Source organism: Pantherophis guttatus, chromosome 5 (genome assembly GCF_059756535.1).
Source record: "Pantherophis guttatus breed Tessera chromosome 5, ASM5975653v1, whole genome shotgun sequence".
NCBI classification, from domain to species: Eukaryota; Metazoa; Chordata; class Lepidosauria; order Squamata; family Colubridae; genus Pantherophis; species Pantherophis guttatus.
In genome coordinates, this window is record NC_142067.1 from 94266971 (window position 1) to 94292714 (window position 25744).

General features: G+C 39.1%; 1 protein-coding gene across 9 annotated transcripts in view; it reads right to left on the minus strand.

The window, feature by feature from the left end:
- Positions 1-25744, minus strand: part of VWA3B (von Willebrand factor A domain containing 3B) — an 88558-nt gene that overhangs the window by 19389 nt on the left and 43425 nt on the right. For all 9 annotated transcript variants that reach the window (XM_087871464.1, XM_087871461.1, XM_087871463.1 and 6 more), the window contains exons 14-23: positions 25038-25136; positions 22376-22558; positions 19965-20092; positions 13819-13991; positions 12936-13028; positions 12204-12243; positions 11951-12107; positions 10668-10786; positions 9940-9990; positions 4885-5104 (exon numbers count right to left, since the gene is read on the minus strand). In XM_087871464.1, coding sequence (XP_087727590.1) covers positions 4885-5104; positions 9940-9990; positions 10668-10786; positions 11951-12107; positions 12204-12243; positions 12936-13028; positions 13819-13991; positions 19965-20092; positions 22376-22558; positions 25038-25136 — 1263 coding nt within the window. The remainder of the gene's footprint in view (positions 1-4884; positions 5105-9939; positions 9991-10667; positions 10787-11950; positions 12108-12203; positions 12244-12935; positions 13029-13818; positions 13992-19964; positions 20093-22375; positions 22559-25037; positions 25137-25744) is intronic.

The window sequence follows — 25744 nt, forward strand, 5'->3', positions numbered from 1 at the left end:
CAGAAGGACTATATGGAAGGTTTCCGCCTATGCCTTCTCTGTCTGCTACAATTGTCCTATTTGCACCATCCTGCTTCCAAGAGCCAAGATGCACTTGCTTGCTTTTAGAATTATATTTGCAACCTTTCCTTCCACCAATTATAGATGTAAAGCTAGAAGGACATGCAGGATTGAATTTCTTGGCTATTCATTATAGGAGAGGGGGAGACAGAAGAGTTTATGTTGATTATGCCTGCACACGAGACTCTTAAATAAAACCCAAAGATACGCAAATGCTTGTATCTTATTTTTGGGCTGTTTACGGGTTGATCATTTCTGTACATAGCTATTAACATTGAAATCTTATGTAATCTTTGGAACAGATTATGGTAGATTAACATACGGCTTCCAACTGGAACAGAAAAAGCTAATTGAATAACACCAAAAAATAAAGCCCAAGCAAGTGAAAAGAAAGCTTTTCAGATTTTTTTTTTTTTAAAGATAGAAGAAACACACAATTAGAAATCTCCCAGAAGTCTGGCTTTTTCCCGCTGATAAGCTTCCTACATTATGGTGGCCAAAGACCTTGTTAAAAAGTCTTTATTAGCATTTTAATAACCTTCCTTGTCAATAATTCCCATTTCTCTGACTGAATGTAATCCTTGAAAGGCAAGAGTTTTCATTTATCATCTGTCCATTTCAATTACAGATTACATCAGTCAATCAAAAAAAAAAGCATCCGTTCCTAGCCAAGTAAAAGGTGCCCATTTCCTTGAAATGAATATTTAAAGTAATCTGATAGCTAAATAAAGATATTTCATGTCCCTTGCACCCCAAATGTAATGATTTAGAAAATCAACATATCTCTATTTTATTTGGAAAAACCCAAGAGTACTTCCATTATGCAGATAAAATCAGCAATTTTACCATTTTAACAAAGGTTAAGAATTCAACAAATTTATTCAGTTGTTCATTCATTGACAGGGTTTCTAGGCCTCTCTACTCAGACTATCTCTGAGGGAATTAGTTTCTCAAATTCTTACCTTAGCAGGCACCTTCTGAATAAAAAGCTTGCCCGATACTCAGTGTTTGGATCAGGGGTGGATTCTAAATTTTTTTACTACCGGCTCTGGGGGCGTGGCTTATTTTGTGGGCGTGGCTTGATAGTCATGTGACAATTCTTTAGGACAGTGATGGCTAACCTTTTTGCGGTCGAGTGCCAAAAGCAGGGGGAGCACAGGGGGGTTGTGCATGTGCGTGCCCACACCCATAATTCAATGCTCCCCTCGTGCCCCCCCACGCATGTGCACGCGACCCCCCTGCGCTCCCCCTGCTTTTGGTACGTGACGGCAAAAAGGTTACCGGTGGGCCCGTTAGGCCTGTTTTTCACCCTCCCCAGGCTCAAGAGGCTTTTTTGGCGCCTGGGGAGGGCAAAAATGGCTTCCCCTACCCCCACCCCGGAGGCCGGAAACGGCCCGTTTCCCGACTTCCGGTGGGCCCAGAAGGCCTGAAAATCAGCTGGCTGGCACGCACATGCCTGCTGGAGCTGGGCTAGGGCAACACTTGCATGCCCACAGATATGGCTCCGCGTGCCACCTGTGGCACGCGTGCCATAGGTTCGCCATCACAGCTTTAGGATTTAGCAGAGGTACTGGTCTACCAGGCTTTTAACTGCTTGCAGAGCTGTACAAGTCTACTCATTTGTTTTTGGAGGCACTGGTCTACCCATTTATTTTTGCAGGCACTGGTCTACTCATTTATTTTTGCAGGCACCGGTCTACTCATTTGTTTTCTTTTAACACTGATCAGCTGTAGGGCAACCCTTTGAAGCCCCACGACAAGAATTTAAATAGTTTTTTTCCCTCTAGCCGATCAGCTGGGACTCAGGAGGCAGCAACAGATTAGGTTTAGGATTAGGTTTATTTGGATTTATATACCACCCTTCTCCCGAAGGACTCAGGGCGGTGAACAGTCAAAGATAAAACACATACAATATAAAATTTAAAAACAATTTAAAACATATTAAACAAATTTGGCCCATACTAATTAAAACACCCCTTTTTATAAAAAAAAATTAAAATTAAGCAATTAAAAAGAATTAGGCCAGTCCAATTTATTGGAATAAAAAAGTCTTGAGGGCACAGCGGAAAGTGTGTAAATCCGGGATCCTCCATATCTCATTCCAAAGGGCAGGTGCCCCCACAGAGAAGGCTCTACCCCTGTGGGCCGCCAGTCGACACTGTTTGACTGACGGCACTCTGAGGAGCCCCTCTCTGTGGGAGCATACTGTCCGGTGAGAGGATACCGGTGGCAGAAGGAGGTCTCGTAGGTACCCAGATCCTAAGCCATGGAGCACTCTAAAGGTGGTAACCAATACCTTGAAGCGCACCCGGAAGACCACCGGGAGCCAGTGCAGCTCGCGCAAGAGAGGTGTTACATGGGAATGCTATGTCGCTCCCATAACCACCTGCGCGGCAGCATTCTGGACCAGCTGGAGCCTCTGGGTGCTCCTCAAGGGGAGCCCCATGTAGAGAGCATTACAGTAGTCCAGGCGGGAAGTGACGAGGGCATGAGTGACCATGCATAAGGAGTCCCGATCCAGAAAGGGATGCAACTGGCAAATCAGGCGAACCTGATAGAAAGTCCTCCTGGCCACAGCCGTCAGATGTTCTTCTAAAGACAGCCATGTATCCAGGAGGACACCCAAGTTGCGAACTCTCCGTGGAGGCCAACGACTCGCCCCCAATAGTCAGTGATGGCACCAACTGGCTATATCGGGACGCCGGAAACCACAGCCACTCGGTCTTGGACGGGTTGAGCCTGAGTCTGTTTCTCCCCATCCAGATCCGCACAGCCTCCAGGCACCGGGACATCACTTCAAGGGCATCATTGGGGTGGAGATGTACAGCTGAGTGTCATCAGCGTATTGGTGGTACTTCACCCCAAAACCACGGATGATCTCACCCAGCGGCTTCACATAAATTTTGAACAGAAGGGGCGAGAGTACCCTGCACACAAGGCGCCTTGGGGTCGACCTCTGCCCCCCTGCAAACACAGACTGTGACTGGTCAGAGAGAAAGGAGGAGAACCACCGCAACACAGTGCCTCCCGCAACTCTTCCAACCGGCGCAGCATGATACCATGGTCGATGGTATCAAAAGCCGTTGAGAGGTCTAATAGGACCAGGACAGAGGAACAGCCCCTGTCCCGAGCCCTCCAGAGATCATCAACCAACGCGACCAATGCCGTTTCCGTGCTGTACCCAGGCCTGAAGCCCGATTGGAATGGATCTAGATAAACCATTTCATCCAGGTACTGGGGAAACTGTCGTGCCACCACTCTCTCAACAACCTTCGCCACAAAGCGAAGGTTGGAGACTGGACGATAATTTACTAACACTGCTGGGTCCAGAGAAGGCCTCTTAAGGAGAGGCCTCACCACCGCCTTTTTCAAGGCGGCGGGAAAGTCACCCTCACTCAGTGAAGCATTAATAATCCCCTGGAGCCAGCCTCGTGTAACCTCCCGAGAAGCCAGCACCAACCAGGAGGGACATGGGTCCAATAAACATGTGGCCGCGCTAAGTCTACCCAGAATCCTGTCCACGTCTCCAGGAGTCACAGGGTCAAACTCCTCCCATATAACATTCTCAAGCTCTGCCTCCATCACCCCTCCCTAATCTACCCAGTCAGAGTCCAAGTCTTCCCGAATTTGAGCAATTTTGTCATACAGATACTTCACAGATTGGGGGTGGGGACAAATAAAAGGTAAGAATAATGCAGGGGGGAACAGAACCGGTTTCCTAATACTGTTATAAAGCAGTTTTTGATCATTCCTGGAGAAGCCAATGGCATTCTAAAACAAATGCATTATCTTGATATCTGTTAAGTCACAGCAAGTCATGGAACTGAACTAGATTGGTGGTTCTGGTCAAAGATCTTCATGGAGATTCTGATGGGGAAGTGTACTTTTGTTGGTCCTATAAGATCTTCCAATGGCATTCAACACTTAGCCATCTTGCTTGATGATCCAGAAGAGGGAATTATGGCATGATAATTGCACTCCAACTAGAGTAGGTAATGTTAGTCTATAGTTATGGGGAGCTGGACCCCAAAGTTGTTGTTGCTCCAGTGTGGAGTCCCACAAGCTTTGGAACCCTTGCATATTTTATTTAGCACATATATGGGTTGCCTGAGAGAGATCATCCATTGGTCTGGAGTAAAATGTCATCAGTATCCTGATGATATTTAAGCATACATTGCCAGGATGAATTGGAAACACTGTGGAATACCTGAACCAAGTTGATTTGAGCATAATCAACTCAGATATTATCCTTCCCCTTTCAAATGGATCAAAACAATTTTATTTTGTCAAGGTTTAACACTGAATGTTTTGTGATGTCTAATGTGGACATTTGTGATCACAATTATTATCTGATGCTATTACCCTGTAGTTAACTACCCAACATCTCCAAATTGGTTGAGCTACAGAAACTGTCAATAAAATTAAAACAATCCGTATATTTTTTTAGTGCTTGTTGCATCATTTCAGTACACATACAGTTCAAAAAATAAATCTATTTTGACTCTTCCACACTGCAACATGTTAGAAATATTTGAAAAACTAATGTTCAAAATCACACATTCTACACATTTGGCTACTATTGCAGTGTTTTTCAAACTTGGCAATTTGTAGATGTGTGGACCAATTCCCAGAATTCCAGCCTGGGAATTCTGAGAATTGAAGTCGACACATCTTCAAGCTTCCCAGGTTAAGAAACACTGGTTGCTATTGTAAACTGTTTTTGTCTATGGAGTCTTGTTTCTATTTCTTCATTCTTCTTTCATTTATAGAAGCTGCCTTGGAAATTTCTTCAAAAGACAATTATAAATAATAGCAACTACCAACCTCTTTAGTGGGACAGATGTGGAGTGGGCAAATTCTCTGGGGTTCCTCTTTGGATGCTATTTCAAGATCAGAAGCCTGCTGCAGGTATGTTAATGCTGTTAGAATCTCATCTTCCAACATCAGAAGGTCCTGATTGGCAATAGGCCAATTTGCATTGGCTAAGGCTACGAGTAAAGATTCTTTACAGTCCACATAGGACACTGGCTCAGTCTGTCCAAATCTAGTAACAAAGGTTATGTCTTAACAAAGGTTATACATTATTATTTATATATATTATGCTACTAGCATTCCAAAATCAATTATATATATTAACTGTATCAAGTGTGTTCTTTACTGAGAGGAGAGCATCTGTTGGTTAAAGGATTCCTATTGTTTCCATGCTCACCTTTTCTTGCATTTGCTCCAGATAATTCAGAACATTCTAGGGCTCTCACCATAGCTCCATTGCTATGCTTCCTTTCCAACCCAAAATTGGGAAAAAATCACCATGGCATAAATCATACTACTCCACAAAGTGCTATCAGTATGCATTTGGAATGGGAGCAGAATAACAGAATAACAAGAGTTGGAAGGGACCTTGGAGGTCATCTAGTCCAACCTCCTGCACAGGCAGGAAGCCCTATAGCATTTCAGACAAATGGTTGTCCAAGTCTAAAAACTTCCAGTATTGGAGCAGCCACAACTTCTGGAAGCAAGTTGTTCCACTCCTTAATTGTTCTGTCAGGATTTTTTTCCTTAGTTCTAAGTTGCTTCTCCCCTTGATTCGTTTCCACCCATAGCTTCTTGTTCTACCCTCAGATGCTTTGGAGAATAGGTTGACTCTCTTTTCTTTATGGCAACCCCTTAGATAGGAACATTGCTATCATGTCACTCCTAGTCCTACTTTTCATTAAACTAAACATACACAATTCCAGCAACTGTTCTTTATGTTTTAGCCTCTGGTCCCCTAAACATCTTTGTTGCTCTTCTCTGTACTCTTTCTAATGTCTCAATATCTTTTTTACATCGTGGTGATCAAAACCGGATGCAGTATTCCAAGTATGGTTTTACCAAGGCATTATAGAGTGGCATTAACACTTCACATGATCTTGATTCTAGCATGCTGTTCTGCTGTCCATGTAGCTCTTCCATGTAAGAACAATTGATGATCTTCCCTGACTCAAGTGAGGTCATCAACAATGTAAGAACCTGCACCAACTGCCAAACATCAAATGTGTAGCAGAGTGGTGTTTGTAAGGCCCAATCTCTCCAGCCAAACTTTTTCTTTTTTTATTCTTTTTCCAAGGACTGCTGACCTAGATGACAGCTAACAATTCATCTCTGCTAATGGCTACCTAGATTTGTGCAGTCCTGATGCAGCTACTGCCTAAGTATTTTTGAGGTCAAGTGCATTTCTGTATTTTCTCCAAAACGATTACTGACTTGTTGACCAGTTGACCTATCAACCACCAGGTGACAATGAAAAGTTACAATGTGGGTTCCATCTATTAGTTCTCCAAATTTATGCAGCTGAGTATAGCCAGGAGACAAGTCTTGACAAACTGGAATCTGAGAAATCACTTTAATGATTCTGTTGTTACACTAGATATACAGCTGATCATTCAAAAGAATAGAAATAAAAATGTCAAAGCTGTATCTGCATCAGGTTACATGTATGGTGGACCTGCCCTGAGAAGAAGAATTGATAAGCAGCCACTGAAGACAGAATTCCCTAATGAGTAACAGAAGCATAATAATAATAATAATAATAATAATAATAATAATAATTTTATTTCTATACCGCCCTCCTCCCGAAGGACTCAGGGCGGTGTACAGCCTGTTTAAAAACACAAAGAAAACAACAATATAAAATTTAAAATAATTAAATAAGTGGCTCAGATTTAAAACCCCAATAAATTTAAATATCCCAATTTAAAAACTATTGTGTTGTTAGTCCGGCCTGGCGGAACAACAGGGTCTTCAGTGCGCAGCGAAACGCCCGGAGGTCGGAGATCTTACGAATTTCCGGGGGCAGTTCGTTCCACAGGGCTGGGGCTCCCACAGAGAAGGCCCTCCCCCTGGGCGTCGCCAGTCGACATAACTTGGTTGACGGCACCCTGAGGAGACCCTTAGTTACGTTACGTTAAGAGTTACGTTCTTGGCTACTCAATTTCGGGACTTCACAGCCTCTACTTGTATTAGCCTTTAAAAAGATGGAAAGGGAAATGACTGTGGATACTGAGGTTCTAGTCTTCTCACAGTCAAGAGAAGCCTGCGTAGTAGATGTCAGATTCAGGGACCAACAGAAGAGACAGACCTTCCTGAACAATTTCAGTCAAGCTCATTGTGATGAAGAGAAAACACCACCCTCTTTGTAAGTAAGCTACAGCTCCTGACTTTAAGTGCATGCAGATTCAGGGATAGCAAAGCTAAAGATTGCTCTGTTGAAAGGGAAGGTGTGTGTGTGGGGGGGGTTACATATAAAGGTGGTGTGAGACAGCAAATAGCAAAGAATAAGTTTGCAGAGGAAGCAGCTGTTGGTATTACCCTTCTCAAGGTCAGTATGAACAGACTCCCCCACCATTTAATTTGAGAAATTACTTTTGAGTTCTTGGTTTGGACTGTGACGCTTCAAAGAGTCCAAAGGTCATTAAAAACAATGTGGACATCTGAGGCCCCACTCTGGCCTCACTGTTTACTTCCATTGACATGTATGGGCAGGTCCCCAAGAACTAGGGGCTTGTGGTCATTGTCCCTACATATAAAAAAGGGAGAAGATGATCCTGCTAATTATAAAGTAATCAACCTCCTCAAAGCAATCAGGAAATTCTGTGGAAGACACTTGTCATGGAAATTCCTGGGCTGGCTGAAACAAGAAAACTTAACTGTAGAGGAGCAAGATGGGCTTTAGGGAAGGCTGATCCACCACTGATTAATGCCTACTATTCCATCAACTCATTGAAAAATATTTTTCCTGCAACACAACCTCCCTTTATACAGTATCATTTTCATAGACTTCAAGGCATTATTTGCCATTTATTTGTACCTATTATCTCGTACATGTTTGACAAACTAAATAAATAAATAAATAAAATTATTTGATTCCATATCCTTAGCTAAATTGTGGAAAAACTGGAGGCTACCTTAATTGACTAAAATCTACTTTAAAACATAAGATATTTGAAGAGACCTCACTCAAGAATTAAATAAGAGCTAACCATCCAGGGCCAACTCACTAGTGTCATTAAAACTGAGAAAGACATCAAGCAAGGATGCATACTGGCCATTCTTTTTCAAATTCTATATTAACTCCATGATGGACCATCTCCATAACTCAAACATTCACTCCCCAAACTTTTCTGCATCCTATACCATTCAGCTGATGTAGCAACATTTTCAAGAAAAATCTATTGGCCTTAAAAGAGCATGGAAAACAGAAACACAGTACTGCAAAGACAACCAGGTAGAATTCAATCATTAAAAAAATTAAAATCATGGCATTTAAGGCCCAAGGCCAGTCTTACATCAGAGCTGACTTTATTTTATTTTATTTTATTTATTTATTTGTCAAATACGTATAAGATAACAGGTATAAGTATAAACATGATTATGGATACAGGATAAGGACACGAATAAATGGGGACAGTAAGACAGGGACGGTAGGCACATTTGTGCACTTATGCACGCCCCTTACAGACCTCTTAGGAATGGGGTGAGGTCAACAGCAGACAGTCTAAGGTTAAAGTTATGGGGGTTTGGGGAAATAACCAGAGTCAGGTAGTGCATTCCAGGCATTGACCCCTCTGTTGGTGAAGTCATATTTTCTGCAATCAAGTTTGGAGCGGTTTACCTTAAGTTTGTATCTATTGTGTGCTCGTGTATTATTGCGGTTGAAGCTGAAGTAGTCATTGACAGGTAGAACATTGTAGCAGATAATTTTGTGTACTACGCATAGGTCATATTGAAGGTGGCGTAGTTCTAAGTTGTCTAATCCCAAGATTTCAAGCCTGGTGGCATAAGGTATTCTATTGTGAGCAGAGGAGTGGAGTACGCTTCTCGTGAAATATCTCTGGACTCGCTGAATTGTATTAATGTCCGATATACAGTGCAGATTCCAGGCAGATGAGCTGTATCTGAGAATTGGTCTAGCAAAGATTTTGTATGCCCTAGTTTGCAGTACAATATTACCAGAGAAGAAGCTTTGCAAGATTAGGTTAACAACTCTTAATACCTTTTTGGCAATGTTGTTGCAGTGAGCTCTGGCACTTAGATCATTTGAGATAAGTACTCCAAGGTCCTTGACAGAGTGAGGGTCATCTACAAGGTCATATCCATCCAGCTTGTATTTGATGTTCTGATTTCTTTTGCCAATGTGTAAGATAGAGCATTTGTTGGTTGATATTTGGAGTTGCCAATTGTTTGACCATTTTGACACATAGTCAAGGTCTCTTTGTAGGGTAGCAGCATTGTCGGTGGTGTTGAATTGTGTTGAACTTTGAGATTAAAAAGATCTGAAGGGTACCAAATGCATTTTCCTGCTTTGTCCTACATAGAAATCTGTTGATTCATTGCATTCATTCATACAGAACTACCGCAACTAGAATGATATAAGCAACCAATGAGGTTCCATTTGATCCCATTAGCTTACTGTCATTGGGTAGTTTGTAGTGTGAGCACAGAATGACAAGCTCCTGCTTTTTATTTTATATTATAATTAATCAATGGCACTTAAAGTTAATTTATTAAGTATCTATACAAACCTATTATGTTTTCAAGGCAGGTTGAATGCACTTCTATTGAGATGAGTTAGAAAAAAAGTTTTTTCCCAGTTCAGGAGAAACATCAAGTGATGGTTTCCATGCATGAAAACAACAATAATTCATAAAGTACCAGAGATACAATTTCCATATAATTCTCATCCCCCAATCCAATATGAATGTAGGAAGTGCTGAAGATATTCAAAAGTACTTAATACCTATAGTGTGTTCTAAATAAGGTAACTGTTAGCAACATTCACCCCATTAACACTTTTAGCATATTAACATCTGATAAAGGAAACAGAATGTGGTATCTTACTTCTCTTTTTCCTTCTGTGGTAATGCTTTCCAAACAATTTGATCAAGGCGCCTATAAAGATAAATGAGACAATCTTTCAGAGTGCAACCCACTTGTTCAAAGGCAATGAATAAACTAAAAGAATGAGCTTATAAATTTCAGTATGCATGGAAGTGTGTCCTCTTTGTGCCTGGCAATGGCTTTCCGTTGACTGAGGTCTTCCATCACCCAACTGTTTAACAGGAGCGTCAAGAATTACCTTTCTAACTCTTAGGCCCGTCCTAGACAAATCTACCTCAAGAAAATTCACATTTGATGTGGACTGTAGTCTTCAAAAACTCACAGGAAAATAAAAACATTGGTCTTTCGGAAATCGCAAAACTTTTTTGGTTTTGCTAAACAGCTCACAAAGCTGCCTCTCTCAAAAATATTTTGCTAAAAAAAGAACCCCACTAGATTCATAATAGTACAACAGAGCCACAACAAACATTGATCTGATATCCAAATATCTGTCAGAAATGAAGAAAGTGTATGTAGGTACTTCCTATTTCTAGGTGTGGGAATCGTCTTGATCAATCAATATTTACAAACAACAACCAGCAACCAGTCAAAAGATTCTGGTCAGTGTAGAACAGAACATTAAAATAAACTACTCTTCAATAATAATCATTCACCCATAAAAGCCCATCAATCTTGAGTTCTCATGCTAGAAAAATATCCAGTAGGTTAAATCCTATAATCAGACTTGCCTTTCATACACTTTTATTGCTTCTTGCACCTTCTTTCTGTAGGCATCAAGATCTACTGCTTGAGGATTAAGCAGGGTGACACATTTCTTATCACTGCTCACATGGGCGAAAGGGAATATCTGTAGCATAATACAACAAAACATTTATTATCTAATCTCCCTGCTTTCCCATGTAATCTAACATTTATTAAGACTCTTTTGGATATTACACTCTCCTCTTTAACAAAATTCTTAGTACAATTTAAAATGACATTAAAAGCCTGACAACAGCTAAACGTAATTCATATTAATAACTAATAAAACTGACCAAGCACCGTAAAGGGAAAGACCCATTTTATTTAATTAAAAAAAAAAAAGGCAACACACATTTGCCTGGTATTCATGTAGCAACTAAATGAGCATCAGGTAAGTTGATGTAAGCAGTAGCCTAATTGGAGTAACAATAAAATAGAAATTACTATCTCAAATTACAAAGCAGTTAAAGAACATTGGCAAAAAAAAAAGAATGTAATAGAACTGTTGCAAATCTCATAACAGCATTTACTAGTTTTATTGTTAGCTTAAATTGAGACTGTGTGGTTGCTATTATTGCTATTTAAAGCTCTCAGAGATCATTACACATTTAATGAAGCATTTTCTAGCTAGCTTATTACATGCAAAGGCAGAATGCCATTTGTGGCCACCATTTTTAACATTCAGTGCTGTACACTGCTACCCACATAATGCAGGCACCACCATCTCTCCCTGTTGCATTCTTCTGAAACACAACTTCACCATTTACCTTCTTAATCTGTGGTGGCACAGTGGTTAGAATGCAGTATTGCAGGCTAATTCTGCCGACTGCCAGCAGTTCAATCCTGACTGGCTCAAGGTTGACTTAGCCTTCCATCCTTCTGAGGCTGATAAAATGAGGACCCAGATTGTTGGGGGCAATATGCTGATCTGTAAACCGCTTAGACTTAGAGAGCGCTGTAAAGCACTATGAAGCAGTATATAAGTCTAAGTTCTTTTGCTATTGCTACTCTTGTCAATCAGCCACTATATTACTATCTTCTTCGGAACGGCATACCGTTAATCTGGAGAAACCAAAAAGGTGGTCCCAAGCATAATAACCTCACAACATAGGCAGCATTTATAAAAAATATTCCTAGATTCTCCTAAGTGTGCTACGTTCTGCCACTATTAAAATGAAAGAATAGACAGTGCAGATCTGATTGCAGTCTGTGACTAGAATAATAGAGAATATAATGTTTTAAAAGCAGCAAAAAAAGCACAAAGACTTACATCATCAAATACTTTGGAAACAACATGTTTATCTAAAATTGGAACATAAGTAGTTGTACGAGAAACTGCTGTTGGGGATAAGGCATCCATTATGGTAAGTCTCTTAGCAGCCAAACCGTGAATCTTTAGCCATTGAGCTGAAGGGATATCCAAAGATCTTTTTAAAAGAGAGAATGAAAGACACATCATGACCAACCCAATGGTTTATTCTCAAAAGAAGGAACCTATTCTTTTTTATTGCATATATACTTACTCGTCCTTTATCTTTTGTTCAAGTTTTGGGCTCTTCTGTTCTGTAGGGGAAATTTTAAAAAATGTTTTATAGTGTCAATGTTGTGTACTTGGATGATCAAACATTCGAGTTCAGCAAAATAAAATCTGGGCTAGGAGATTAAATAGAAAAGAATTGAAAGCAAGTTTAATAGGTGAGAAAACTACAGTGTGTGAAAGCTGGACTCCATTTAGGCAGCCACACCAACAATGTTCAGGGGAACAAACTAGGAGAAACCAAGATGCATGGTCAGGTCAAAGGAAGTAAGTCAACTATTGGAGTGTGCAGAGGTATCACACAATAAGACATCAACATTAAAAGAGAACATAGGATTAAAATATGACATTGTCCTGACTTAAAACAGATTCAAATGCAGTATTCATTCTATGGTGCCCTTGGTCAGCCATCTCTCATCTTAAATCTCTCATAGCGATGTTTCCAGGATAAAATGAATGGAAACGAGCATTCTCAGTTCCCAGTGGAAGAAAGATTAGATAAAAATGCAGTCTGTTAAAAAAAATCCATCCAGCAATAAGCACCAAATGCTATTTGTTATCCAGTTAAGTCAGATTATCTCTATGAAGCAAATAGTTGCTCCCAAATCAGGAGAAAATGAGCACAGGAGGGATGCAATATGCACGGAAGGTTAACTGTTAAGCTGCTGATGCAGAATTGATAGATAGATAGGAGAGAAAGCTCACCTGAAAAACTTACCTTTTCTTTCAGCTGAAGCTTTTCCATCTTGACATTTTTCAGGAGGCTTGGCTGTGTAACGTTGAGTTCTAAGCATGCTACTCTTTGTTGGCTCTAAGAAAGACATTAACACATATGCATAAAGAAAGAAAGGAGTGGTCACAATGACCAATAATTAATATTTTTAGGCAAGAATATTTTCCCAGTCACATGTTTTCCTATCACTTATTCTGTACTTTTCAACTATTTTAGCTATTGGTAAATATTAAAATTCAGTAAAGAACCCAGTTAACTGAGAAAATGACTGGGATTGAAATAGCTCTCAGTTCCTCAACAGTTCCTCAATTTGTTCTTTAAATTCCAAGTTAAGAGATAATTCCTCTTCTTTTTTAACCAAGGACAATAGATTTTAAGACACAAGCCCCAAGATGCTTCTAAACAGATGACTCTTATCATTATCTCCCACAGAACACTACAATATGTGACTATTCATTTTTTTTCTTTCTTGAGAGGTTGTAGGAAAAGTTGTGTGCGTGCACAAGAAATGTATAAGGAAACATCAGAAAAAGCCATAGAAAAAATGTTTACAAGTGGGACCCATCTGCAAACACTTTCTCTACGCTCCAAGGTTTATCTACTAGACTTCATACTACAAAGTAAGAAAAAGGTATCTAAAACTACTTGGCCACAAGCTGTAGCTCGGGTATTATTAAATCACTTACACAATGGTCATTTTTCAGATCCTTGATTTGTCTGGTTAATATAGATTGCATGAGTCTGGGAATCGTAAGGACTGTTACAGTGAGCATCAATGTGAAACATGTGATATAGGACAAAATTTATGTTCAAAAATATCTCAAGACGAGACATGTTTTAACTGAGTAATCCCTGTAATTTCCTTTACCTGCATATAAAACTCTCTTCTTTGTGGTTGGACTCTCAGAGAATGCCATACCGGGCTCTGATGAAGCTGATGCAGGTTCTTCAAAGGCAGAATAGGGCCTAGCTCGAGATGAGGGGTTCTGTCCCTCAACTTGTATGGTTACTGGGATTGTAGCAAAAGTCTGCCTGGGTTGTCTGTTTAAGAAACAGACAAGTCACTACCTAGGCCACAGCGCACACATACATATATTTGGGTGAAAGTAGTCTCAGAAAGGTGAACTGCAATCAAACTAATCCACAGATCAAGATTTTGTTGAATACAACATTTCCATCCACCATATTGTTTCTTTCATAGCACAGAATAATGGGGTCACAGTCTCTTCTGCTGCTATTATGTATAAAAAGAATTAGAGTTGGAATAACCCAAAACTCCTCCTGTTGGGACTGTCCGTGCTATTTATTCCCAATAATCCCTTCAATTGCTCTGGAAAGTTCTATGCCTTCTGAAATAAACAGATATAGAAATATTGCTAATATTGATTGCTGGAATTAAGTCTTCTCTGCCTTTAGTACTTCTTACCTGTTGTTCATGTCTCCCTCACCCAGTTTTGTCTGCCTTTTGTCCCATTTGGCCAGTTAACTATTTTGATATTTGCTGATGTTTAATAAATAAGCTTCAACTTATATTTTTGCTAGCTGAACTTATATGTGTGCTCTGATTGGGTTATAGGATTAATGGGGAGTATGCTTGATGTAAATGGAAATCTGGAAATTGCCCAAAGTCATTTTCCAACCAAAGGCTATGGACCATAACTAAACACTGAGCACTGAGATGAGTCTAGTTATTTAAAAATAATTATCCCAATTTAGGCCCTTGGTCAAATATATGGCTGAATCAGCATTTAGAGCCCACAAATTATGGATACTCATTAAAATTTAGAATGTCCTAATTGAAGCACATTTTTTACCTCTTATAAAGCTAGTAACATTTTTTTTTAATTATTACACTGAAACAAGAACATTTCATACAGATGGGAAGGAGTACAACACATGGAACACAAAGATGGAGGCACTGGCTGAAAAGTAGGACCTCTCTGACATTTTAGAGATGCCCTGTCCAGAAAAAGTCTAAACCAGGATAATTTAAGAGGAAAGACGATATACTATTTAAGTTTAAAATAATTCTGAAGTTGAACATGACATATGGTAGATTCAACATTGTACTTCAGGAAAGGAAATCTAAGTTACAATAGATGTGGCACTCTACAAAATGGACAATAATACTTTAACATTTAAAAAAAATATAAAACTTGAATTATCAGGGATTAGACGCTTAGTGGATATTAGAATAATCTGTTTAAAAGATACTAAAGTGAAACAGAATGAACTTTTCTGATGTTATAATCAGCCAATTGTTATTAAGATTGTTATCAGAAAATTGCAAATATATTGTTGATACATTTTGTATGTTGATACATTGTAGATTAATCAGAATTCATGATAAAGTTTCCTTTTAGAATGTTTGGCAATTAGAGGTATATAAGCATGCTTTGAGTGACATAGTTGAAGGCATTTCTCTAAACAAAATAAAAAAAAGAAATGTACTCATACATTATTGTAATGGTAATGAACCAGGGGTGAAATCTAAATTTTTTTGCTACCAGTTCTGTGGGCGTGGCTTAATTAGTGGGCGTGGCTTGGTGGTAAGGTGACTGGGAGGGCGTGGCTTGGTGGTAAGGTGGGTGTGGCCAAGTCAATGTCACTTCTTTGCCCTTTTTTGCCTACAAAACACAACACAACACAACACAACTGGCTCACCCACAATATAAAAGCAGCTGTGCTAGACCCAAAATGGCCCCTGCAACAAGCAGGAACCTCACACAGCCACAAAAAGCCCCCCAAAAAAACAACTTTCACACTTTACACACAGATAACACAACACAACTGGCTCACCCACAATGTAAAAGCAGCTGTGCTAGACCCAAAATGGCCCCCTGCAACAAGCAGGAAACCAACTTTCACACTTTACACACACAAAATTCCACATACAGCTTTGTGAGATTTTGTGTGATTGTGTAGTTAGAGTGAAACACTATAGAAACACACTAAATCTCAGAAAGGTGCACAAATATTATTTTATTTTAATTTATTTTTATTTTTATATAAAAGCAGCTAAATTTAAAACTTCCTAAATTTTAAATGGCTAGGTCTAAAAAAAGAACAACTAAAAAAAAACCCAATTAACTATTTTTTTTAAGCTCCCAAGGGGAAAAAAACTTACCCAATAGAACAGGGGTCTCCAACCTTGGCAACTTTAAGACTTGTAGACTTCAACTCCCAGAATTCCTCAGCCAGCTTTGCTTTGCTGGCTGAGGAATTCTGGGAGTTGAAGTCTACAACTCCCTGCCTGCTTGATTGCAGGCAGGGAGATTCAGTTGCTTGCTGATGCAATGGATTGCAGGGATTACAGCAAGGCGTTGCGACCAGCAGCTAAGGTAAGCAAACTGAGGGGGGGAGGGGAAGGGATTTTTGCTACCGGTAGGCAACTCAGCTGGGATCGTCAGAGCTTGGATCGTCAGAGCCATTTAAATTTTTTTTCTTTTAAATGGCTCTGGCGATCCAAGCTGAGTTGCCTGATTAGCAGGCAACTCAGCTGGGATCGTCAGAGCTGGGATCGTCAGAGCCATTTAAAAGGAAAAAAAGGCTCTGATGATTGCGCGGCTCAGCTGGGCAGGGGGGGCGGGGGCAGGGATTTTTGCTACTGGTTCTCCGAATTGCCTGCCACCATCGCTACCTACTCGCCCGAGCCGGTCCGAACCGGGAGCATTTCACCCCTGTAATGAACATATTAAAGGGATAGAGACGTTAAAGAACTAAAATTCACATAATGGAAAGAAATAGTGAAATCAAAATATCCTAAAAGAAAAATCGAACCTGCATAGGGACTGTTAAAAAAAATAGCTGTAGACAAATAATGTATGTTAGCAAATACTTGCTTACTTGAAACTGAACATGATTATCGTTTGAAAAGAAAAACTGATTTCGGCATGTGAATAATACATGTTCAAGATACCTGCAACACATGTATGTTTAAAAGCCTTGATTAATGTCACCAAGAAAAAGTTAATTTAGCTAATGGAATTTTGGTAAATGTGGAAAAGTAGTAGTAAACTGAAATGCCTAATAAATTATAATGACAGGTATATAATATTCCAAAGAAGCACATACATAACTGAATTGGATGCAGAGTACATAAATTCTTATGTTATGCAGTGTAAATGTGAGATTGTCCTTAAGAATGCACATGATGTAAAGAAAATACAATGAAACTAATTTGCTGAAATTTATGCAACCTAGAACAACCAGAGGAGTAGCAGGATACATGCCTAATATTCCTGAGCACAATAAGGTTGCAGAAAGAAAGAATCAAAGCCCGCTAACCACGATAAGTTGCCTTTTGTTTGGTTACCCAATGATTTCTGCGGAGAAGCACTTTACACAGCTACTTATCTGCATCCAAAAAGTGCAGATAAAACCTGTATGAGTTATAGAAGGGGACAAAGCAAATGTGTCACACCTAAAGATATTTGGATGTAAAGCTTATGCATATAACCCTAAAGGGGGCGGGGAGGAGTAAATTATAAAAGCCAATTAGAAATAATGCTGAGATATCAAAGGCTACAGGATTTTAGCCTTTTAAAACTGGAAAAGTAAATCCAGGCAGTATTACTTATTTTAATGAAGGATAATCCCAGATAAACTACAATATCAGTGGTGGGTTGCCCCCCGTTTGCACCGGTTCTATAGAACCGGTAGTAAAACTGGTGGGAGGCTCCGCCCACCAACCCTGAAGTCATAAGAACGCTTCTGCGCATGCAGAGAAGAGCGCATGCGCAGCCCCGTTGCGAACCAGTAGTAAAGGTAAGTAGAACCCACCCCTGTATAATATCTATATGTAATATCTAGACAGACACACCAACCTGATTTTACCAGTAGCATCTGAGTCCACCCAGTAAGTACACAAGAGAAAACAGCTAAGAATAATATGGCACACTCAGAAGCAGTTACTGAAAATAAGTCAGAAGAATCTGAAATAGTATCGGATTCAGAAGGGCTACTGACAAAGAGTCTGAAACAGACTCAGCATTAAAATGAAGGAGTTCTCACTGATTTAGTAAAGGAATTGAGAGAATGTGTTGCACAGAGAGAGCAAGGAATGTGTCTGATGCCCATGGGGAAAAAATACAGGAACTATCAACAGTTGAATCATTTCTTCCCATAAAAAATGGGAATCTTGCACCAAAATGCACAAAAACATGGATTCTTACAAAACTAAGAAAGGACAAGAGAAACAGACTGGAAGGGGGGAGGGCAGTGCCAAAATCAGCTATGCCACTAATGGAAATGTTTAATGCTGTAGTGCTAGGTTATAGCAAAGGCCTAAATTTATAAATATAGAAAAATTACAGTGAGATTTTTGCATCAGTAGTTAAACTTGCAAGCCTCAGAATTCTATTTAGAGTAATCACATTTATAAAACCGCATGTAGGTATTAATACAGTTATTCTACATGGGTCAACCAAGTTTTGAAGATCTAGGGAAAGAATAACTGGTATGTGAATTGAAAACTCAATATATGGACTAAAGCAGGCAGCCACCAGACTAAATATCCCATGCCTGGACTTTGAACTGAAAAAAGCTGATCCATGTTTATATACAAGAGGTAAAAATAGAAGGTATGTGTGCATTCTCTGTTATGTTGAGAATCCAACTGTATTTGCAGAGGAGGAAAAAGACAGCTTGGAGATAGCAAACAATTTAAATAAAAAAGTGGAAATAAAACATCTTGGAGATATTACCACTCTCTGAAAATTGAAATAAAAAAGATAAACCAGACAAACAATAAAGCAATAAACAATAAATACTAATCCCAAAGAAGTGTCTAGGTCACTGTGAGACCAATGAGTCAAATACATCCGATTGCTTGGTACCTAGACAGAGACACAAACAGTGGTGAAATCCAATTTTTTTTACTTCCGGTTCTGTGGGTGTGGCTTGGTGGGTGTGGTGTGGCTTGGTGGGTATGGCAGAGGAAAGATACTACAATATCTCCATTCCCACCCCACCCTGGTGCCAGCCAGAGGTGGTATTTGCCGGTTCTCCAAACTACTCAAAATTTCCACTACCGATTCCCTGAACTACTCAAAATTTCCACTACCAGTTCTTCAGAACCTGTCAGAACTTGTTGGATTTCACCCCTGGATGCAAACCAAAGCAAGTTACCAAATAATGAGAAGGATAGGACAGCTGTGGGAAAACCACCATACATCACAAGTGTGAGTTGGCTGGGGAATTTAGAGAGTTGAAGCCTACACGTCTTAAAGTTGCCAATTTGGAAAAACACGAGAGCAAAATAAGGGGAAAGCCTAGTTTGCTATCAGAGAAACCGAAAGAACTCCAAGGAGTGAAACTGCCGAGCCAATAGAGGTACATTTACTCTATGTCAGACTGACTTACAATATCAGTAGTCCTTGATTTATGACCACAATAGAGCCCAACATCACTAAGCGAGGCAGTTGTTAAGTGAGTTTTGCCCCATTTTACGACCTTTCTTGCCACAGTTGTTAAGTGAATCACTGCAGTTAAGTTAGTAATATGGTTGTTAAGTGAATCTGGCTTCCCCATTAACTTTGCTTGTCAGAAAGTTGCAAAAGGAGATCACAACCATCATTAATATGAGTCAGTTGCCAAGCTTTTAAATTTTGATCACATGACCATGGGATGCTGCAACGGTCATAAGTGTGAAAAACAGACATAAGTCACTTTCTTCAGTGCCGTTTTAACTTTGGTCACTAAATGAACTGTTGTTAAGTCGAGGACTACCTGTAAGGTTTTCTACCTGTCCTGAGGTTTTCCAGAGGAGTATTATATTTTCTAGTTCATTATCGTTTTGAACACTAAAAGCACTGGCTTTTTCTAGTTGTTTCTTTCTTCTCCCAGAGTGCTTGATTTTATTGACATCAATTTTTTTTTTTTTTTGCTTTACCCTTGTCTGTTCAAAATAGAAACCACTGTGACAAAAATTGTCATGCATATTTTAGTCAAATTAAATCATGAAATAAGAAGCTGAAGAATGAAGAAACGAAGAAAGTCAGAAGAAGCCCATACTTATCGTGAAGGTTTTTTGCTCCATTAAACAAATCCATCAAATCGCTGCCAGTGTAAAAGGATTGTACTGTGTTCAGTTGTTTTTCTCCTCGTTCTATCTCTCTTCTAACCAAATATATATCCTCACACTGCCAAAAAATAAGCCATTTGTTATGATTGTGAGCAAAACAAAGACCACGGAACATCTTTTTTTAAAAATAGCAAATAACTACAAGGCATCATCTATATATGGTACAGCTGTTTTATGTTTTAAGCAGGCTTTGAAGTAATATTTTATTGCTTCCCTTAGTTTTTCTGAGCACTGATTTCCCAAGAAGAATTTTCTATAGTGTTTCTTAAAGTATGGTTCTTAGTCCTTGGGGGGTCTCTCAGGAGTCCACAACATCAAAATTATTTGCCAGATATTGAAGATAGTTGAAAAATTTAAAATAATGTCCCTCTTATTTTTATTTGTTCAAAAATATGGGTTTTTGAATGCAAAATATGTTAGTTAATATCTAGTGGGTTTAATATTCTTCATGATTCAATAAATATTTGATGAATGTATGGATTTTAATTTTTAATGCAGTAAATATTGATAAATATATCCCATAGAAATAAAAGTTCTTTTAGAGTCCTCCATAATTTTTAAAGGTGAAAAAGGATCCTGACAGCAAAAAGCTTAATATTGTTCCTTGGTATGTCTTAGCCTTTTTCCTCTCTTAACTATAAAAATGTAATTCCAACAGAAAATAATTTACATAGCTCAGGGTTAAACTGTGGGCTCCCTCTGAGCTTCGTTGATTTCTTGCAAACATTTCATTACCTCAACAACTAACACCTGAGTAGAGCTGATGATGTTACTTAGTCAGGTAATAAAATGTCTGTAAAAAAACAACCAAATTCCGGGAGCACCAAGAATGTAATATTTTTTAGCCAGAAATTTTTATATTATTTTCACAATAGCCCATGAGTTACCAATTAGTTTTGTAGGCACCATATAGCTCAAAACCATGCAAATGAAAGTCTGGCTTGCTATAATGGATTAGTATCTAAAATAAATAACCATATTTTAATTATCACCATATTACTATCGGTTTCTGTGTGTTAATTAAACAATCCCCTGGCTTTCACCAATCCCCAACACATCAAACTTCAGGGCAAACCAAAAATCTAGTGTAACTTTTTTCCTACTATTTTGCCATGCATAGAGCAGCAATTTCCTCAAGTGCCCCAGAGACTATATTCAGTGGTGAAAATACAATGATTTGAGCCAGAAACTAAAATGGTATCAAAATGAAGATGTACAACTCACTTAAATGTTGCTTTATTGAACTGATCTAGTGTTGAACCAGTTAATAAATCTTGATTCTTAATATTGGTTTGCTGCAATATTTTTGCTTGTTCTTTTTTAAACTATCCAGTAGCCAAAATACTTGCTCTTTTGCTTTTTTCTCTCTCTTCTTTTCTCTTTATACCTACACTTTTCTGTATTTTACTTATAATTTTGAGTGTCTTTTTGTCAGTCCTGGAAGCCATCTTTTACTTTGGATCTTCAGGGCTGCCACATTTAGTGCTGTGGGAAACTGGGAGGGGGGATTGTATGGAGTTGGAGAGTTACCTAGCCATAACAACATTCTTTTCTCTGAGAGTCAAGGACATCCTGCCCTGCACCTGGAGTCGTGTGACTGGGAGGCATCGCCAATTGGGACGGTGCATTGATTGGACCATGTGATGGACATGTGGGTGCTGGGGCAGGGACCTGGACTTTCTTTTGGGTGGGGAAAACCTGGAAGCTTTCAGATTCAGGTTTTCCCAGATGTACCAATATAACATCTCTAATAAAATGGAACTTTGAGGAACTTCTAGCCTCAGAGTCTTCTTTGGTTGGGGATGTTACTTGGAACCCTGACATCTTACTTCTATAGTCTTCAATTGTTTAAGAAATTCATATTAAATTTATATGACATTTATCTTCATTAAAGCTATTATTCCGGTCATCCAACTATGGTGAAGAATAATGGAGTTATAGTTTATAGTAACTCTGAGATACAGCTAAAGTATCTATTATTATTTTTTATGCAATCTCCTGCAGGTTGAGCCCAGCTACTAGTCATTTCAGAACCTATCCATGTAGTTTACTTGGAAAAATTCTGACATTACTTGCCATTTTCTTCTGGGATATTTTCCGATTTCTCAATCTAATCTACAAACCCAATATTCCATAGATATCCTTGAGCACTGAGCGTCCTTGTTGGTTTCTCATCCAGGTACTAAGCAAGTCCAATCCTGCTTCAATTTTTGCATAGTAGGCCCAATTGGGATAGTAGATACATGAAGGCTATCTTGCTCAAAATCAGGTGCCAACTATGATATTACCCTATTATAGTTCAATCCTTTAATTTGGACCTGGACCATTTTTAAAGACTTACCTCAAAAGGTTTGGGGGAATCAGGATCTGTCAGACAAATATGGTAGTAGTGAAATCGTCCACCTGTGCTGCTGGCAAGCTCGTGCAAAAATTGATTGGCTCCAGTATCATCACAGTTAAATGATATAGTGTGAACTGGAATGTTCCGCCAAAGTTTGAGTTCATCTAAAATTCTATTGGGGTGCTGTGCAAAAAGAAAGGAAGGGAAAATGTGTAAATTTAAAGATACCCAAATAGAAAGCTTTTAAATGATCACTTAGCCTTTAACAATAAATCAAGTCATGAAGAAGCCTTTAATCATTATTACCACGGCAATCAATGGCTAGGACTTTCTTAAATCAGAAGCCAAATTCCACCGTGTTGCAGTATTTCCGGACAATAATTTATTGGTTGGCCAGTTTGGTCTAATACAGAGGTGTCAAACTCGGTATTATTGAGGGCCGCATCAGGGATGTGTTTGACCTTGGGGGGCCGGACACACGGCCCTCCTGAGCTCCATTTTCGACTGCCACAGCCTCCTCTAGAAAGCTGCCAGCCGCCACCAGGTTGTAGATCAGCACCCGGGCTGGGCCGAGGCATCACAGGCCAGTCCTTCACTGTTTCTAGGGTGGCCCCGCAGGCTAGATCTAAGCACCCTCTGGGCCTAGATCTGAGTTTGACACCCCTGGTCTAGTGCATAAGGCACCAATCAGAAACTAGGAGACCTGCTAGTCCCACTTTAGGCATGATAGACATCTGGATGACCTTTGGTCATTCTCTCTCACACAGCCTAACCCATTTCATACAGCTGTTGTTGCGGGAAAAATAGGAGGAAGGAATACTACGTGTGTTCTCTGCCTTGAGTTATTTTTACAAATAATAAAGATGGGTTATAAATAAATTAACTGAGGAGCTTCAGATTTACCTGGCTTCACTTGGTCTACATGGTTGCCAAAACTAACCTAAGCACTACAATGTTCACTACGGGCTTTCCTCATCTACTGTTCTTACTTCCTCATCTACTGTTGTTACTTCCTACAAGAACACATTAACCTCTGTCTCCAATTACATTTTGGAGAGAGTTTATGCCCTCTACTACACTCTGAAACATTTCATCCCTATGTCAAAAATAGGAGCTACTTGCATGAAGTGTAGGAAAATACCGGTATTTGCAAACACAGACACTCTCAACCACCATCAAAAAAACCAAAATCAAACTTTAGGTCAACTATTTTTTGCATTTCTGTAACCTTACACATAAAATCCAGGTTTACACTATATCAGATTCTATAATACTACATTTAATACGTTGTTCTTCTATCTCCTGTAGAACCTCTTATTGTCCCCAAAGTAGTCAATATTTTAAGGCATTTTTTAGACAGAGGGTTAAACAATGTCAAATTTTCTTTTTGTTGTTTGCTATTTGCACCTGACCATGGCTAGAAATCTGTTTCCTCTTGATGATTTGGAAAGTACCGTACCTCAGCCTAACAGATTTGGCCACAAAAATCCAGATGACCACTAGATGTCAACAAATAGTTGTCTAAATCTTTGCTGCCATCCAGTGGTTGTCCAGACTTATGAAGCCCACACCTTGTAGCCAAAACTCAGTCCAAAATCTGTTGAGATTCACTTTTCAATAGTAGTTATGCTTAATCTGAAAGCTCTTGACCACAGGTTGTCAGATTTACTGATAAATTTCTTATTTCTATGGAATATTTAATTAAAGAGAAACAAATCAAAAATGTATTTAAAGACTCTCTCCCATCTTGTCCTTCAGTTTTATATCAAAAGAAATCCAATGAGCTGAACCTATGAAGGAGGAGTATAACTTGGAGAGAAGACTAGATTCAAAGATCCACAACTTATTTACTGGCTAAATCTTTTCTAATCTTGATTTACAATAGCATTACTCTGCAAGTTAGTGAGGAAACCCAAACTCCACAGAATAAGCAATACATTTTCCAAAAGTTCAAAGTTCCAACATCCTTGTTCACGTGAAGCTCAGATTCTGTTAGTGTATGTTCTCTTATGCACACCACTGACTGCTAGTGGTATATGCAAAAAAATAACCAACACCATGGCATAGCAACAGGGCATCAAGTTTACCAGATGTTAAAAGAGAAACAACACTAAATGTACAGCTGCCCTTTCTGGTATCACTTCTCTATTCTATGCTTACACTCAACATTTCCATTTTTGCCATCATCGTGTTTTTGTCTTTTATACCCCATTAAAAGCTATAGCTAAACCCTCCTTTCACAGGGTTACACTGACTATTTTTCCACTGGAGCTTTATCCTCCTATAAATATTGCCACTTCTTTTCTGTTCTCAGTCTTTCATATAAAAAGACTCTTATTCAGCTAGCAGCCTCCAAAATTCTTGTTTTCCCCTCCTAAACCTAATCCCACTTTTCCCCTAATCCCATTTTGGAATGCCCTACTTTAGATACAGAAATGCTTCTTTGCCGTCCTCTGTCACCATATCCTCCTCCCAATCTCTCATGTTTCTAATGTGTTGATGGAATAAAGATCAGGAGGAGACACAGGCATGTAGGCCTTCCTTCATCTGTCACCTTGTAGTCAGTTTGACCATCTTTGGTCTACATCAATGTGATGCTTTGTCATCTGGCCAGTGTTACATCATCATATTGTCCTGACATGATTTGCTTCTTCATAGATACCTGATCAGGTCTCCCATCAGTAAGAAGATAAATGGCTTGAGTGTCACGATCAGCAAAGGCAATCTGAAGTGCTTTCAGTATGTTTGTAGTAGTCCCAACCTAGGCAGTCAGTGGAGGAACAGAGAAAAATGAAGATGTTAATGTGGGCAGATTTATGGGATGGGTTATAAAATTTATTTCTCATGTATGCTGGTGAGGCATATTTTAAACACTTTACATGATCTAATTCACATTGTAGATAATATATGTTATATTCTGTATTTAAAATCCCATTATTCCTTTAAACACTGATATGCTCAATAGCTGAAAGTAACAGTTCTGTAATGAAAGACTACAAAAATATATTTCTATAGTTTGCTGAAAGAGAAGAGAACTGTTTAAATGGAAACCAGCTAGCTATTTTGATTAAATGAGGGACTACTGGCACTTTATTATCCTGAAGGTAGCTTCAGAAATGACTTTTGCCAAATAAGATTAACTTATTTATTAGTACTTAAATTTATATGCCACCTATCTCACAATCAAGAGACTCTGAGTGGCTTAATGAGTTTTCTCTCTTCCTTTAGAGCAGTGGTGGAGAATTTGAGGTAAATGTACAGTAGATACTAGGCCTCTCGATCCAATTAATAATTCTTCCCGGGCTATGCCCTTTGTCCTGCTTTAAATTACCAGGCATATCTACACCAGTGAGCATGTCATATGGAGAA